Genomic DNA, 15,953 nt, shown 5'->3' with positions numbered 1-15,953 from the left:
TTTGAGTGTGCATTCTTCCTGGGAAAATTATTCATGAAAAGCATCTACAAGGCCACAGCTGAGCCTGAGATCCTTTCCACCTTCTGCCCTGCCTTGCTGAAAATAATTTTCAAAATTGGTGTCAAGCACATCAGAGTAATAAAAACCCTCCTATCACATATTCTGAGGATTAATATATGCTCAAGGCTTTATTCAGCTGGTGAAATGGTCCTAGTCACCCTTCACAGAGCATACCATATCATGCCCCTCTGCAGTCTGGGCTCTTAGCTCTTGTATGAACTTCTGGCCACTGGGTGTCCTGACTTTGTCTGGGACAGAGGGAATTTTCTTCATAGACCTAGTATAATGCTATATTTTGGATTTATAATGTAAAGAGTGTTGATAACATACCAGTGATATACTCATTGCTGAGCAGCGCTTATAGAATCAAGTACTTTTCTCCTTCTCATGTTGCCCTTCCTGCCTGCGAGGAGGCTGGAGTATGTACAAGAAGTTGGAAGAGGACACAGCCAGGCCACCTGACCCAAAAGGACCAAAGGGATATTACACAGTATATGACATCATGCTCAGTAATAAAAACTGGGGGAAAGAAGGAGGAGTCTGGGAGGAACATTTGGAGTGATGACTTTTGTCTTCCTAATAAACTGTTATGGGTAATGAGCCCTGCTTTCCTGGAAATGACTGAACATCTGACTGCTGATGGGAAGTAGTGAATGAATTCCTTGTTTTGCTTTGCTTTATGCATTGCTTTTGCTTTACCTAGTAAACCGTCTTTCTCTCAACCAATGAGTTTTTGCACTTTTACCTTTCCGATTCTCTCTTCCATCCCACTGTGGGGGGAGTGGGCAAGCAGTTGTGTGGTGCTTAGCCATCTGCTGGGGTTAAGCCACAACACCAGGAATGACAGGAGCTTGGAATGTTTTCTTGAGGATACCCTGATGGCTGTCTGCCAGGAAGGTATGTTTTGTTTTTGTGATCAGAGAAAGTAGCCTTGAGATGTGAAAATCTGTGTATGGAAAGAGGTGGAGCCTGCCATACCATCTATCATGCCAGAATCTATCCTGATCTGACTTTGATTTGTTAGCTAGTTCCTCAGAGATTGGATTGGATGACCAGAAGTCCCTTCCAACTTAACCTCTTCTATGATTCTCAGTGTTATGCTGTATCAGCCAAATATTCACTCAGCCACAACCCCACAGCTCACAGTCCAGTTACAGAGAGTCAAATTCAAATCCTTTGACTTACACGTTGGATATAAAACTGTCATTTTGAAAACTGAAGATGAATGCATCGGTATTTCAGAACAGCAAGTAATTAAGTGGTAAATGCACAAAAATGAAGGGGATTAGGTTTGCAAACAGAAGACAGTAGCTCTAAGAGCAACTTTGGATGATTATGTGTTCCAGACTGTTCTTGACAGAGGTATTGCAGACCAACCAGCTCACCTGTAATAGGTAGAAGTATGTGTTTTTTTTGTCACATCACCTAGCCAGCCTGTGAGAAGAAACTGCTTTGTGAGGCAGAAGTGATACAGCTAGGATTCATAAAAGCATCAAATGTAATTCACTGAAAGCCTGCTGTTTTCCAATCTTCCCTTTCCATACCTGATGAGTGGGGTGTAATATTGGTAAGGAAGCTTGAACCTCAGTTGTGGTTAGGACTTCAGAGTAAGCTAGAGTATAGTAAACTCCCTAGACACGCATAGTTTTAACTCTAGGTAGGCAAAAGGAGGCCATTGTTGACTGAGCTTCACTTTATGTCTTTTTTGACCCAATTTGTAGAAGCTCTGAAACAGAAACTTTTCTATCCTTTCCCAAAGTAAAATGTTTGGGCGGAAAGTGGGGTTTCTAGTCTCATCTGCTAAGAGCATGACACACACAAATAGCGGTAGAAGACTATTTGTGGCATTGGCTTTAACGACATATGATGATATATGTTGGCTGCAATAGAACAATAGAAATTATCTAGTATCATAGCAGGAGCTGATATGAACTACCAGTAGATTAAGAAACATCTTTTAAATACAAAACTCTAATGGCCAAAAACATAAGCTGCAACAAATGTAATTACCATGAACAAATATACTCCAATTTATATTTTTTTTTAAAAGGCAAAGAAAATGACAAAAAAAATGGTGCAACTTTGCAATAGGTGCTGTGTTCCCCAACATCAAGTTGCTCTGACTTTCTCATAGTGTGAATGATGTATTTTCCCAAAGTTATTCTCTTCTGTTCATGTTGAAAAGTGAGTCATATCCAATGCAAGATGCCAGTGCACTTCTGCTTTTTTTTTTCTTCTTTTTTTTTTTTTTCTGAAATGAATAATAACTAGCATTGAGCCTTTCCCTACCTGCAGATTCACACTGCTGAGATACAAAGCTTTGGGATGGCCCTCTGAGCATAAGAGTCTTAAGCAGGAAAGCACTTTGGTGGTGCATTCAGTCCACCACCCCTGATAAGAAAGAAAGGAAGAAAGGAAGGAAGAAAGGAAGGAAGGAAGGAAAGAAGGAAGGAAGGAAGGAAGGAAGGAAGGAAGGAAGGAAGGAAGGAAGGAAGGAAGGAAGGAAGGAAGGAAGGAAGGAAGGAAGGAAGGAAGGAAGGAAGGAAGGAAGGAAGGAAGGAAGGAAGGAAAGAAAGCAGCTAGGATTTGAAATTTAGTTATAATCTCCTTGTTGTTATCAAGGGTTAGAGCTCATGTGGAGTGTTGTTACCGAAAATCTCTTGGAATATTCACTCATGAACTTGCTTGGCTCTACTGTGCTGACCACAACTTTGCATTTGTGTTTCTAAGCAAAGGACACTGAATTCTCTCTTCTACACTGTTGTCTCTTTGTGTATTATGTGTGTCATTTTGCAAAAACCTATGATCTATTGAAGAGTGATGTACCTCTCAGTCCATTAAACTAAGAAGCCATTAAATCTGACCCTAAAAGAATCCTTGCCAACAGGTTTGGGTGCTGATTTACAAGTTTATTGTTTCTAACCGAGGTGACTGTTCCTGTGTTTTCTATGCTTTATGTGACAACAAAGGTGACAATGGAGGACACTTTCCCCCTTGCCCCCAACCATTGATTTGATGAGCTATCAGATAATTAGCTCTTGCATGGACACACAACAAAAACAGTTCTATTTTATTCTGCCCCTGCAGCATCCTGTTTACTAGCACATGGTTTGGTCATCTGTGTAATTCTTTTTAATCTCTTCCGATCCATACCTATGAAGCAATGTTTATTTAATTCCACTAAGTATTTATTTCCATTAGATTATAACTGATTTAGAAGAAGACATTTTTTTCACCCCTATACTGATAGGATACTTATACAAAGTAATGTCAGGCATGGAAACATCCTAACAGCAGTAGATGTAGAAATGGCTAGATGTCAGTAGAAATAGTAATTTTCACTGGGTTCACAGAGCCTTCAGGGAAAATCAGCTCATGCAATACAAAATAGCTTAGATTAAGTTTCCTTAGTTTCTGTGTAGGAAATCAAGCTGGCTTGCTAATAGATGTTCAAAAAAGCATTGCACAATAAAAGAGAACCCAAAAAGGTGGCTCGAATCTTTGCATTGAAGGAATGCTATGAGATGCTATATATCCTTATATATATATATAATGTGTAGTTATAGTGCTGTTGTAATGGCAAAATTAGTATATATATGTAGACAAAGCACAGACCCTTCTGTTTTAAGGATGGAAGTATTCACTTTATAAAGTCAGTGGGAGTTCTGTCATTGACTTCGTTTTAGTTAGGACTCAAAAGTATTATAGTGGTCAGGATATCTTCTAAAACCTCTGTTGCTGCCTTTAATGATTTGAGTTTTATAAATAGCATGAATTATCAAGAGCATTTTATCCTCTTTTTTTTTTCTTTTTCCTTTCCTTTCCTTTTCCTTTCCTTTCCTTTTCCTTTCCTTTCCTTTCCTTTCCTTTCCTTTCCTTTCCTTCCTTTCCTTTCCTTTCCTTTCCTTTCCTTTCCTTTCCTTTCCTTTCCTTTCCTTTCCTTTCCTTTCCTTTCCTTTCCTTTCCTTTCCTTTCCTTTCCTTTCCTTTCCTTTCCTTTCCTTTCCTTTCCTTTCCTTTCCTTTCCTTTCCTTTCCTTTCCTTTCCTTTCCTTTCCTTTCCTTTCCTTTCCTTTCCTTTCCTTTCCTTTCCTTTCCTTTCCTTTCCTTTCCTTTCCTTCCTTTCCTTTCCTTTCCTTTCCTTTCCTTTCCTTTCCTTTCCTTTCCTTTCTCCTTTCCCTTTCCTTTCCTTTCCTTTCCTTTCCTTTCCTTTCCTTTCCTTTCCTTTCCTTTCCTTTCCTTTCCTTTCCTTTCCTTTCCTTTCCTTTCCTTTCCTTTCCTTTCCTTTCCTTTCCTTTCCTTTCCTTTCCTTTCCTTTCCTTTCCTTTCCTTTCCTTTCCTTTCCTTTCCTTTCCTTTCCTTTCCTTTCCTTTCCTTTCCTTTCCTTTCCTTTCCTTTCCTTTCCTTTCCTTTCCTTTCCTTTCCTTTCCTTTCCTTTCCTTTCCTTTCCTTTCCTTTCCTTTCCTTTCCTTTCCTTTCCTTTCCTTTCCTTTCCTTTCCTTTCCTTTCCTTTCCTTTCCTTTCCTTTCCTTTCCTTTCCTTTCCTTTCCTTTCCTTTCCTTTCCTTTCCTTTCCTTTCCTTTCCTTTCCTTTTTTCTTATTTTGATTAGGGGACAGAAATTATCACAGTATCACAGATTTCTAGGTTGGAAGAGACCTCAAGATCATCGAGTCCAACCTCCGACCTAACACTAAGTACTCCACTAAACCATATCGCTAAGCTCTACATCTAAACGCCTTTTAAAGACCTCCAGGGATGGTGACTCCACCACCTCCCTGGGCAGCCCGTTCCAATGCTTAATAACCCTTTCGGTAAAGAAGTACTTCCTAACATCCAACCTAAAACTCCCCTGTCGCAACTTTCGCCCATTCCCCCTCGTCCTGTCACCAGGCACGTAGGAAAACAGACCAACCCCCACCTCTTTACAGCCTCCTTTAAGGTAACTGTAGAGAGCGATAAGGTCGCCCCTGAGCCTCCTCTTCTCCAGGCTGAACAAGCCCAGCTCCCTCAGCCGCTCCTCGTAAGACTTGTTCTCCAGACCCCTCACCAGCTTGGTCGCCCTTCTCTGGACTCGCTCGAGCACGTCCATGTCCTTCCTGTAGCGAGGGGCCCAAAACTGAACACAGTACTCGAGGTGCGGCCTCACCAGAGCCGAGTACAGGGGCACAATCACTTCCCTAGACCTGCTGGCCACACTGCTTCTTATGCAGGCCAGGATGCTGTTGGCCTTCTTGGCCACCTGGGCACACTGCTGGCTCATATTCAGCCGACTATCAACCAATACTCCCAGGTCCCTCTTGGCCAGGCAGCTTTCCAGCCACTCATCTCCCAGCCTGTAGCTCTGCTTGGGGTTGTTGCGCCCCAGGTGCAGGACCCGGCACTTGGCCTTGTTGAACTTCATACAGTTGACCTCAGCCCATCGCTCCAGCCTATCCAGATCCTCCTGCAGAGCCTTCCTGCCCTCGAGCAGATCGACACACGCACTTAGCTTGGTGTCATCTGCAAACTTACTGAGGGTGCACTGGACGCCCTCATCCAGATCATCGATAAAGATATTAAAGAGGACCGGCCCCAGTACCGAGCCCTAAATTCAAACAGTTCATTTTATCAGAAGTCTTGTGTGGAAAGCCTTCTCTAAATGTGCTGAATAATTGAGTCTTGCCAAAGCAGTGTGATTCCACCAAAAATGGTACAATTTATTGCCAAACTTCTCATTATGATATACTGTTAAAATATTTCTAAAAGGACACATTAGCAGAACAACTTGACTTATTTAAAAATATATGCAGTAAATTGACACCTCTTGGAAAGTACACACAAAAATCTCCAAACAGCAGCACTCAAAAGAGTGACAATTTAAGGCACGTGATTATTTTACAGCCTTTGTTACATAAATCTCTGGTTAGACCATATATCTGTAAAACATAATTTCATATAATTATCTTCACAGCTCAGAGAGACAGAATTCATCTGAATGCAGGTCATACCTTTTTTTAACATTGCTATGTAATAATGCAGCATAATGAACATTGTTAAAATTAATCCTATACATGGAGAAAAATATAGAAAAGACATCAAATATTTTTGCATTTCAACTTTTTACAACAAGGTGGACCAAAGTTACAAGTTAAATAAATAGTAACTGTGGAATTCCCAACTTGACTTTCTTTGACAGAGAAACACATACACACACAAACACAAATCTAGACGCTTTTCAGCAAGGAAAGCTCAGCAAGAACTGAATTATCCTCACTGGAGGTGAACCGATTTGCCAACTGAACATTCCAATCTAATTAACTGCTATCTCACATGGTGAAAAAATAAGCCGATACAAACAGATTCTCAGCAGCTCTAAATATATGTTGCTGTGACCAAGTACGCTGAAGAAGCAAGCAAAAACTTGTACCCTCAGGACATGTACTGAAATATGAAAGTACATAGAAAGAGTACAGAAAAAAATGTGAGACAGATGATGAAGTCCTATAACCTGCTTTTCTTATATATACTTTCTTATGCACTTATATATTTTTCTTACATGTAAGCTGCTGAGACCAGAATTTCTTTCTTTATCAACATAATGCCATCTACCACAGACAGAAAGTAGGAGATTACAATTGAGGAAGAAGGAAGAGAACAAAACCAACAGCAAAGATGCCCAAAATGTCTGTGGTGATGTCCATTCAACCTTCTATAGCAATGGTATGGAAAACAGACAGACTTCATAAATCAGTGTGTTCCTAGGAAAAGAACTGCATTCATTTTTGTTACCCTTAATAATACTACAGTTGATCCACATGTACTTCTGAAGACTAAGAAACTCTGAGGATTTTGCAAAAAATTGCAATCCCTAGTAAACATTGGGAGCAATTGCCTTGGAAAAAAATAAGGAATTAGAATAATCTATTATATTCTAGCTGAGAGTTATTTTCCCTGTGTACAAACTGGGAACGTGAGACTTTTTTCATCGCATCTCAAACTGAGAAACTATGCCACCAAAACTTTAAATTGGAGGCAACTGTACTAGAAAACATCTTCCAGAGTCACAAGAGCTTCATAAATAATGCAAACCATTCCAGGAAAAGTCATTGTCCATTTTATCCTTCATCTGTTCAACTGTGGTGACACTGCCCTTTATAATATGCACAAGGTTTAAGGCTTTTGGAAGTCAATGGAGAGCACTTTGTATATAGTGCCTTTCCATTTCTTCTGTTGTTAAGAAATGGTATATTGTTTGTTTTGCGAAAACTTCTACAGCCCACAGCCCTCTTAAAAGAAAACAGGATCCTACTGACTCCTCACAGAGACTGCTGACTTTGTAAACACCATAGTGCTACTGATCCTCTCATTTATCATAAGAGCATACAAGAACATGAAAAATCTTACAATGCGTGATTTTTAAAACTGCATACATTTGTGTGTGCAAAACTTATCTGGTGAAAACTCACATCTGCTGATCAGGATTTACAAATGATTTATTGAGGTAGCCTGTGCATGAATAGACTAGGAGTACTCTAGCAAGCATGAAGAAAACACGGTCCAGTCTTCTGACTGAAAGACAGCAATGACCTCTGTACCACAAACAGCAATAAGAAATGAAAGTATTTTGTTAAAGCCAATACCTCACCAGCATCTTGCCAAATTTGGTGTTGGACTTCAGCATTATGCTATGAGACTGGAGGTTAGATTTTGGCACATTGCACTTTCTAAGTGCTAATATCTGGGATCAGTCATGGTCTTATTATATGTCTGTTCTGATCACTAAAATTCCAATACTCATTCCAATTATAATATCTGGAACAGCATTAAAATACTTCACCAAAATAGTACGTGCATATGCACTCAGTTCACAGAAAATGTATTTACATTATGGAATTATAAATTTAACATCCTTACTGGTGACAATCTTATATCTCATGACCCTCATTGACAAGAAGAGCTCTGGGAACTGGAGATTTTCAGTTAGGGACACTGATTTGTATCAGTGCCCAAGATGACCACATAAAAAAAGCTGTTTGTAGTTTGATATCAAAAGAACCAGTACTCCAAACCATGTCTCTAAAAGCATAGGTTATGTATCTAGGTTTATATGTGACAACTGCCATTGCACTTCTGCAATTTTTACTAGCCTAACAGGCAATATTAGCAAAGGATACAAAAATTAAAAAAAGCCATGGACCCAAATTTTAACACATTGCTCCACTCTTTTGTGTGTCTGTGTAAATCTGTAACTGGACATCTGACACAGAATCAACCAGAGAACCTTTCAAAATCTTGGTAGGTAGAGTGAAGCAACCACTAATTCCCAACGATAAAATAAAATTTACCAAAGAAAGCCTCTGCTGGATCCAGTGTTTAGTAATTCAGATACCTTCCTGAAACTGACTTATCTCATTTACAAATAGTTTACATTCATATTAAGTAGATATAAGGTACATATTAGGTTCACAGAAATAGTTAAGTACCCATCTCCTGTTGATGTCACAGAAACTTTGCAACTTATACCACTGAACATTTCAAACCAAAGTTTCAGGACTGTAGTCAATCAGGGTGAAGTACAGATAGGCCAAAGGCCTTTGCCAGAAGCAGGATGGCATGTATCATTATACATACATGACAAGTCTCAGAGTTTTAATTTTTACTGAGTCTTCATCTGAGTTGACTTTCACTGAAGTCTCCAGCTGGCTTCAAAGCAATTTAAAGTCAGATTCATACACACTAGGAGTCTAGTGCAATCTTAACTACTATCATTTAACAGAAATGTGGAAGGAAAAAAAAAGTTCCTAACACAAACAGATGTATACATACACAATAGCCAAACTACCGCTGTACAGTACTTTAAAACACAAACATCCTGAGTCATCATGGCACTAACCCTCATGGCAAAACAAAAAATAGCATCTGAGAGGCCATTATCCCAATCAGTTATAGTAAGTGGCTCATACATAAATTAACAAAATAATCTAACAGTGTATTTGGAAGTTGTCTTCCAAAGCACCAGGACAAATGAAAAATATTTAAAATTCCATCTGAGTGAGGCTATTTTAGAAAAAGCAGCTTAATTAAGAATGTGAAATGAATTGCTTGTGACCACACAAGCTAAAACTCTGAACAATTTCTGGATGTTCTTTCAGTCCAATGTTACTGAGTACAGGAAATGATGGTAAATGACGGAAATGGCCATCCTGGAGGCCTTGACTGAATATCAAGATGCCAGGGCTTCCCCCTCCCTGCAAAGATTTCCACCAGAGTCTATATCATGCAACTACTCAGTAACACAAATATTCAAGAGCAGTAAAATATTTTTTCTTTAGATTCCACTTGTAAAAGGCACTGATCCATTCAGTCAGAGTAGACTTAGCAGGCAAGAGGCTAGCCATTGGTTTCTCCTACATTAATTTCATATATGATAAATAATGAATTCCATTACTGAAGCAACAAATGCAGCCTATTTCATTAATAAATGTATTTACTGGGAATATATGGCATAATAAACTATTTCTATGTTAAAAAAATAATTACCATTTGAAAAGCTTCTTGCTTTAGCCCTCCAAAAATATTGTTTTTTGTAACAGTCTACATGAAAAATAATGAGGCATATTTTCCCTTCTTTACACACCCTTTCAATATGAACGAGGACTTAAAAATGTAAATGCAGCAACAAAGCTCCAGTGTTTCTGGTATCATGGGATGCCACTTCCTTTCCATCTGAAACCATTCTATGGCAACCATTCTAGGCCCCTTGAACCAACCAATAGGTTGCTCTCTATTTTTACAGAAGCCCTTTATTCAACTTATTCTCTCTCATCTCCTCCTTTCAGATAAACCCTGGCTCACAGCTGTGTTTCCTCTTGTTCCAAAGAATGTGGAGGGACATGGCAAGATGTTGGAAGAGATGCTAGTTTCTGAAGCTTAGGGTGTTGCAGAGGTTTTGGCCTGTGAAAAGAACGTCGACTTTGTACACGCCTGGCTGCTGCAGATCTGTAATTTCCTTGTACATCAAGCAAAATTTTCTTCTCTTGGGGCTCCTTCACGTAAGAGTCTTCCAGCCCTTCAGGTATAAGCAGAGAATTCTCTTCTTGTGAATTCTCTGATTTATAGCTAACTTCGGAACCATAACCTGAGTTTACTGTCTCTTTGTTATTTGAATCTGTACCTGCTTCCCAGAAGAGATCAGGTATGCTTGGGTCACAAGAACCTATATACTCAGAGACAGTAGAAAGAGATATATTCCCTCTGTTTTCCAAGGAATAATAGTTATGTGTCCAAGGCATTTGAAGACAGGATGGAAAGAAGTGGTGGGGAGTCTCTGAAACACTTTGGTTTTGGTTTAGTTGGTCAGATGCATAAGAAGGCAATTTGTCGTCTGAAGAGGAGTATTCTGTCATTTCAACATCATGGTCCATATCACCTAGAGAATACAATTAAATATACATTAAACTGTACGTATACATTTTCTATATTACTGTGCTGGCTATTGGGCTTTGGTTTTGGCTATTCTTACAAAAGTCTTATTAAAGTGTGTGGTTTAAGATAGTTTTTGAGGTGGGGAATTGTACCCTGTCCCAACTTCTGTCCTGGACAACCTCAAGTGAGTATATTACACTTTCTGTCCTTGCTGAGAATCAGGCAAAACTGAGTTCAGTGTGATGAAAGCTGTCTGCTTCAAATGCTTAGGAAATGGAGCCATCGTCTGGTCATTAAGGTATACCTTTATCTTGAGCCATTTAGTCCTAATGCTCAGCAGGAAATCTTTCAGAAACTTTTGAAAGAAATTGTGCTTTTTCAAAGAAAAGCATTTCACCAGAGAAACAATTTCTTCTTGAAAATGACCTGTTTTCTTTATACATTAAACTATGTAGCAAATCCTCATATTTCCACTTTTCGTTTCCAATGTACATTGTTTTTTAAAACCTATTAATTGAAATTTCAATATAATTCTCCTAATAGGAGAATTTTATTAAGTAGATAATTGAGAGTAGTGTTTCTGAGAGCAATTGAGGTCTCAGCTTATTAGCTCAGGAAATCTAACTTCCCAAAACACTTCCAAAGAAGTGATTTTGATATATCAAAGCACAAGAATATATATGCCTGCACAAGAACTTGTACATAGCAGCTCTGAATAATAAAGTCTCTTATAATTAAGGCAATAGAATGGAGAAAAAGAACAAAGGTTAGCAAGGAAATGTTCAGAAAGTAACATGCCAATATTTTATGACTAACTTCTAAATGAAAAAAAAAAAAAGCGAGGAGAATTTCAGTGTGAATAAGTGTCAGGGAGAAGTTTTCCTTTCAGAATGCTGCTCATTGTTCCAATTTTTAATCAGGATATAGGTAACTCACAGTTCTTTAATTAACCTAGCATTTATTTTAAAACATCATTTAGAAAAGAAGCAAAGATGCATTCATAAGGAATTGAGCATTAGAACCAATTCAGACCTACAGGCCACTCCAGTAAAGAGATGTGCTTTCTGAAATTATGCTTGAACTAGCACATCTTTTGCAAGATAGAAGCCAGAACAGAAGAAAAAATGAACACTTCCTTTTCTATTTCTTTTCCAAAGATTATGAATTTCTTCTGAAATCAAAATTATGCACCATTCACTTTTACCCTGAGATCTTTGTACAAACTTTCATCATTTAAGTACCTTCAACTTTCCACATTCCTTTATTTGTTGATGCATAGAGGACACTAGGTTATACATTTGTGATTGTGGATTCCACAAAAGCTAATTCATGATGAAATTGACTATCTCATTTCATTGCATAAACCCCCCCATTGCCCTGTGTTCTATTCAATTATGATGGCTGAACTGTGACCTGACCCACCTCATTTACAGCATTGACTGTGTTGATTATAGGAATGAAGGCCGCATTTTATGGTGTGGAAAATTTTCATGGAACAAGAATTAAAGGGCAAGTAGGATATTAATCTAAACCCAGAGTCACTTCATTTTTCTAAGATATTAGTCAACAGATTATTTACTGAATCAAAAAAGCCAAGCATTTTTCTGTTTTCAAAATAAGATATGGATTAAGACAAATTCACAGTTTAAGATTAAAGCTCTAACCCAAACTGGAATTCTGCTTCTTCACAGTCTGGCTGCTGTGTAATAGTCTCCACCCATGTAGGGGAAACTCTGATGTTTTCTATTGTAAAGAAAATAAGTACACTAGCAGTGTCATTGGGTACTTGTAGCGATGAGACCATTTGCACTGGTTGCGCACTACAACTGGTCAAGTGTTCAAAACTGACTCAAGACTTCTTAGCAACAGAGTCAAAAATCATATTCTAATCATGTTAAGAACAAGAGAATCAGACCAGCTCATTGCTGGTCTAGCATTGTTGTTCCTAATGTACACAGGAATACAATAGAATCTGATGTTTTAAATGGCTCATTTGACCTCTTAGGCAAAAGATGAGAGATGTAGACAGGCAAAACTTGTGCTTTGGCATCAGCAGCTGGATTGTTTTTATGGCACTTCAGCCTACCTTGCTTATACCTGAAGACAGCCCTTACTGTGTCACTTGAAAGAACAATGAGTTTTGAGTTGTTTGAATTAGAATAACCCCATGTTAGGGAATTCGGGTATTAATTTTATCTTCTAGAACCGACTAACCAAGAAATGTGGAGCCTCTTGAAAATGGATACAAAAACATTCTGGTGTTTGGAATACCTTTTACTTAGCGTTTAAAAATTTCAAGACAAAACAAAGAGCAAGACCCTTATCTTCTGTAAAAATAGCAAGGCACTTGACCTCTAATAGCTGGGTAGCTTTTCTGTAGAAGAAAAATAGAAAGATGTTCTATTATTCAAACAGAAGGAAAATCAAAGATGTTTAGTTGTAGGAAAAAGTCAGGAAGGAAAGAGACGCTCTGAGAAAAGAAAAATCAGAAAAGTAAACTTCTTGTCAGTAGTCAGGGTTGATAGGAGGACTGATTAAAAATAAAGGTGATAATCTCTTTTAAGATATTACATATGTGTTGATTCTGGGAGAAAAGATCTGGGTCGATCCTCTGGGCCATCTGCTAGCAGGAAGGAATCTATTGATTTATTGCTGAGGCGGAATGGAGTGAGCCGTCTGAAGTTGTTTGGAGAATATGGGATCTGCACTCGGGCCCTTTGTGATGGTACCACAGTATCTTCACTAGACAACCATGGTGAGAACTTCATGTAGATGCTCTGATCATCATCAGCTGAAAATACTGGGTTATCAATGCCTAAAATCAAGTTCACAAGTGACAAATACAATTAATCAAAATAATTTCTTGGTAATACAACAAAATGCTTTGTAAAAGAAGAAGAAGAGAAATAGGCAAATATACCATTATACACACATAGTTTGCTCTTTCTGGCTTGGTTATTGCTAGTCATTTTGGATTTCTTTTAGAGAAAAATTGGATATAACATCCAGTTATGGTTAGAATATCTAAAGTTAAGAAATAAAATCACTAAAAGAACAAACCAATACATCCCTTAAACAAAATAAAGCAAACCTTGAAATAACTGCAGAAAAATTCAAATTGAATCCACAAAAAGAAGCAAAAGATGGGAAAAAAATGAAAAAACATGAACTGCCCAACTCCGTAAAGGAACAAGGTGTGTATGAGGGCACTGAAGCAGGCCACAGAAGTATGTAAAAGGAACCTTTTAATATAGATACCAAATTTGTAGTGTTTAAACAGAAAAAGAAATTGTAAAAACCAGTCTAGGTCTAAAACATGGTACCCACTTATTTCTGGATTGATTTCTGGATGTCTTTACACATACTCAAATATGAAATTTGTAATGGTGTAGGTAAAAGGTTATATCAGCATGACTGTCAAAAGAGTACAGACACAGGAATTTTTCTTCACTGTATGCATGATGTTACATATGCTGAGAATTCAGACACAAAAGTGCTAAAAATATACTAAATGTTAAAGCCTTACAAATCACATCATATAATCTCTGGTATACATTCAATCTGATATTTTGGAGCCTTTCCCTGGGGTCCTTGGCACAAAAGGACATGGAAATATTAGAACAAATCCAGAGGAGGACCACAAAGATAATAAAAGGGCTGCAGCTCCTCTCCTATGAAGACAGGCTGAGGAAGTTGGGGTTGTTAAGCCTGGAGAAGAGAAGGTTCCAGGGAGACCAGGAGACCTTTAACATTTAAAAGGAAAGCTGCGGATGGACTCTTTGTCAGGGACTGTAGTGATAGGACAAGGGGTAATGGCTTTAAACTAAAAGAGGGTAGTTTTAGACTAGATATAAGGAAGAAACTCTTTACTTAGAGGGTGGTGAGGCACTGGAACAGGTTGCCCAGAGAAGCTGTGGCTGCCCCATCCCTGGCAGTGTTTAAGGCCAGGCTGGATGGGGCTTTGAGCAACCTGCTCTAGTGGAAGGTGTCCCTGCTCATGGCAGGGGTTTGGAATGAGGTGATCTTTAAGGTCCCTTCCAACTCAAACCATTCTATGAGTCTATGATTCTATGATTCAGGACAGGAAATCATCAGGAATGCTCCAGAAAATATTGTAAATCTGCCCTTTTCAGAGACTTCTATGAACCTGTGAGGAACTGAAGGAGATGCCAATTCTGAAAGAAATCCTGCATGAAAGAAGAAGCATGAAATGAATCACAGTTAAGTACTTTAAATGCAGGTAGAAATCAACTCCAAACTACTCGTATTGACTGTGAGGTAGGATAACTCTAAAATAACATTTTATGTTGCTGGATATAATTAGTAGTTTTAGGTCTGGGTTAGGCAGTCATTTTCACAACTTCTGTCAGTATTATTAGTAGTAAATCTGATACTCTTCATAATTTCATATAACCAAAATATGTTATCTTTTACCATTAATATCAATTCTAAGAAAACAGATCAAATCAAAACAACAACAAAAAAGCTAAAGCAACAACATTTCTAGTAATGTTTTTTTTTTTTTTTACAATTGAGAAAAAAAATCTTCATGTAATTAATATTTTTACCAGTAGAATTTTCTGCAAAATTTTGCTTGGTCACATCAGCCAGAAAATCAACTCCTTTTCCTAGATGCAAAGTTTCATAATCATTATTTTCTTCTGCTTCAGAAAACTCCAAATCTGGAATAAAAATAAATAAATTTTAAAAAGTCCAGTTGATTAGAGATTTGTGTCAGTTCTGACAGAAAAGTACAATATGATGCTGGTACATGTAGCAAAGATATATCTTTAGCAAGGATCTAGACAAGGGCAAAAATTAATTAACAGTTGTAGCATTGAAATGAGTATGTACATGTAGATGCAGTCTACAGCTTAGGTACCAATTACTTCAAGGAACCCAACAAAGGTTTCAGCTTTGCATTGTTATCCAGTGCTATGATAGAGATTTCACATTCTGGATAAACTCTTGACTAATAGAATTGTCTGCTTTTCTGGGACTGAAGGAAACAAATCTTTGACATACGACCACCACTGCTGCTGTTTTGTGCCTTCAGTGCTCACATGTTGATAAACATGTTCCCTTAAAAAGACCTGTCACTGCATTTTCATCATTAGACTGAAGTCAGCATTAGTATTCTGACTGATTTTGAAGCTGGTGAACTTATCACTGATTCTACTGCCATCAAATCAATTTCACAAAAGCTGCTAAATAAACCACTTGTTAAGAGTGTCCTCCAAATAAGCTTTTTTTTTTTTCCTAGTAGAAGATGACTTATATGAACTGTGTTCTTCGACAAGACAGCACTGAACGACCTACCCAGCTTGTATTGTCCCTGCCAGTCAAAATAAATGGTGTCTCAGGCAGACATATCCTGCTGTGATTAAAAAAAATATATATAGCAAAACTTGCTCTTTACAGCTTATTCAAAAGGAAGATGGAAGATATCTATGTTGTAGCCAGTGCATTATTTTGTTTTCAAAATATAAA

At 38.0% G+C, this 15,953-nt stretch overlaps 1 protein-coding gene across 3 annotated transcripts in view; it reads right to left on the bottom strand.

Moving 5' to 3' along the window:
* Nucleotides 1-10,327: 10,327 nt before the first annotated feature.
* Nucleotides 10,328-15,953, bottom strand: part of SLC9A3 (solute carrier family 9 member A3) — a 52,318-nt gene continuing 46,692 nt past the window's right edge. For 2 of the 3 annotated variants that reach the window (XM_048075839.2, XM_066992027.1), the window contains 3 exons: nucleotides 15,032-15,145; nucleotides 13,035-13,278; nucleotides 10,328-10,467 (listed from right to left, as the gene is read on the bottom strand). In XM_048075839.2, coding sequence (XP_047931796.1) covers nucleotides 10,464-10,467; nucleotides 13,035-13,278; nucleotides 15,032-15,145 — 362 coding nt within the window. In that variant the 3' untranslated portion in view covers nucleotides 10,328-10,463. Of the gene's footprint in view, nucleotides 10,468-12,537; nucleotides 13,279-15,031; nucleotides 15,146-15,953 lie in introns of those variants that run through there. The other variant, XM_048075838.2, reaches the window with a different exon arrangement.

This window comes from Anser cygnoides, chromosome 2, assembly GCF_040182565.1.
Source record: "Anser cygnoides isolate HZ-2024a breed goose chromosome 2, Taihu_goose_T2T_genome, whole genome shotgun sequence".
In the NCBI taxonomy this organism is placed as follows: Eukaryota; Metazoa; Chordata; class Aves; order Anseriformes; family Anatidae; genus Anser; species Anser cygnoides.
The sequence above is the reverse complement of the archived record's forward strand: the minus strand, read 5'-3'. Positions and strand labels throughout refer to the sequence as shown.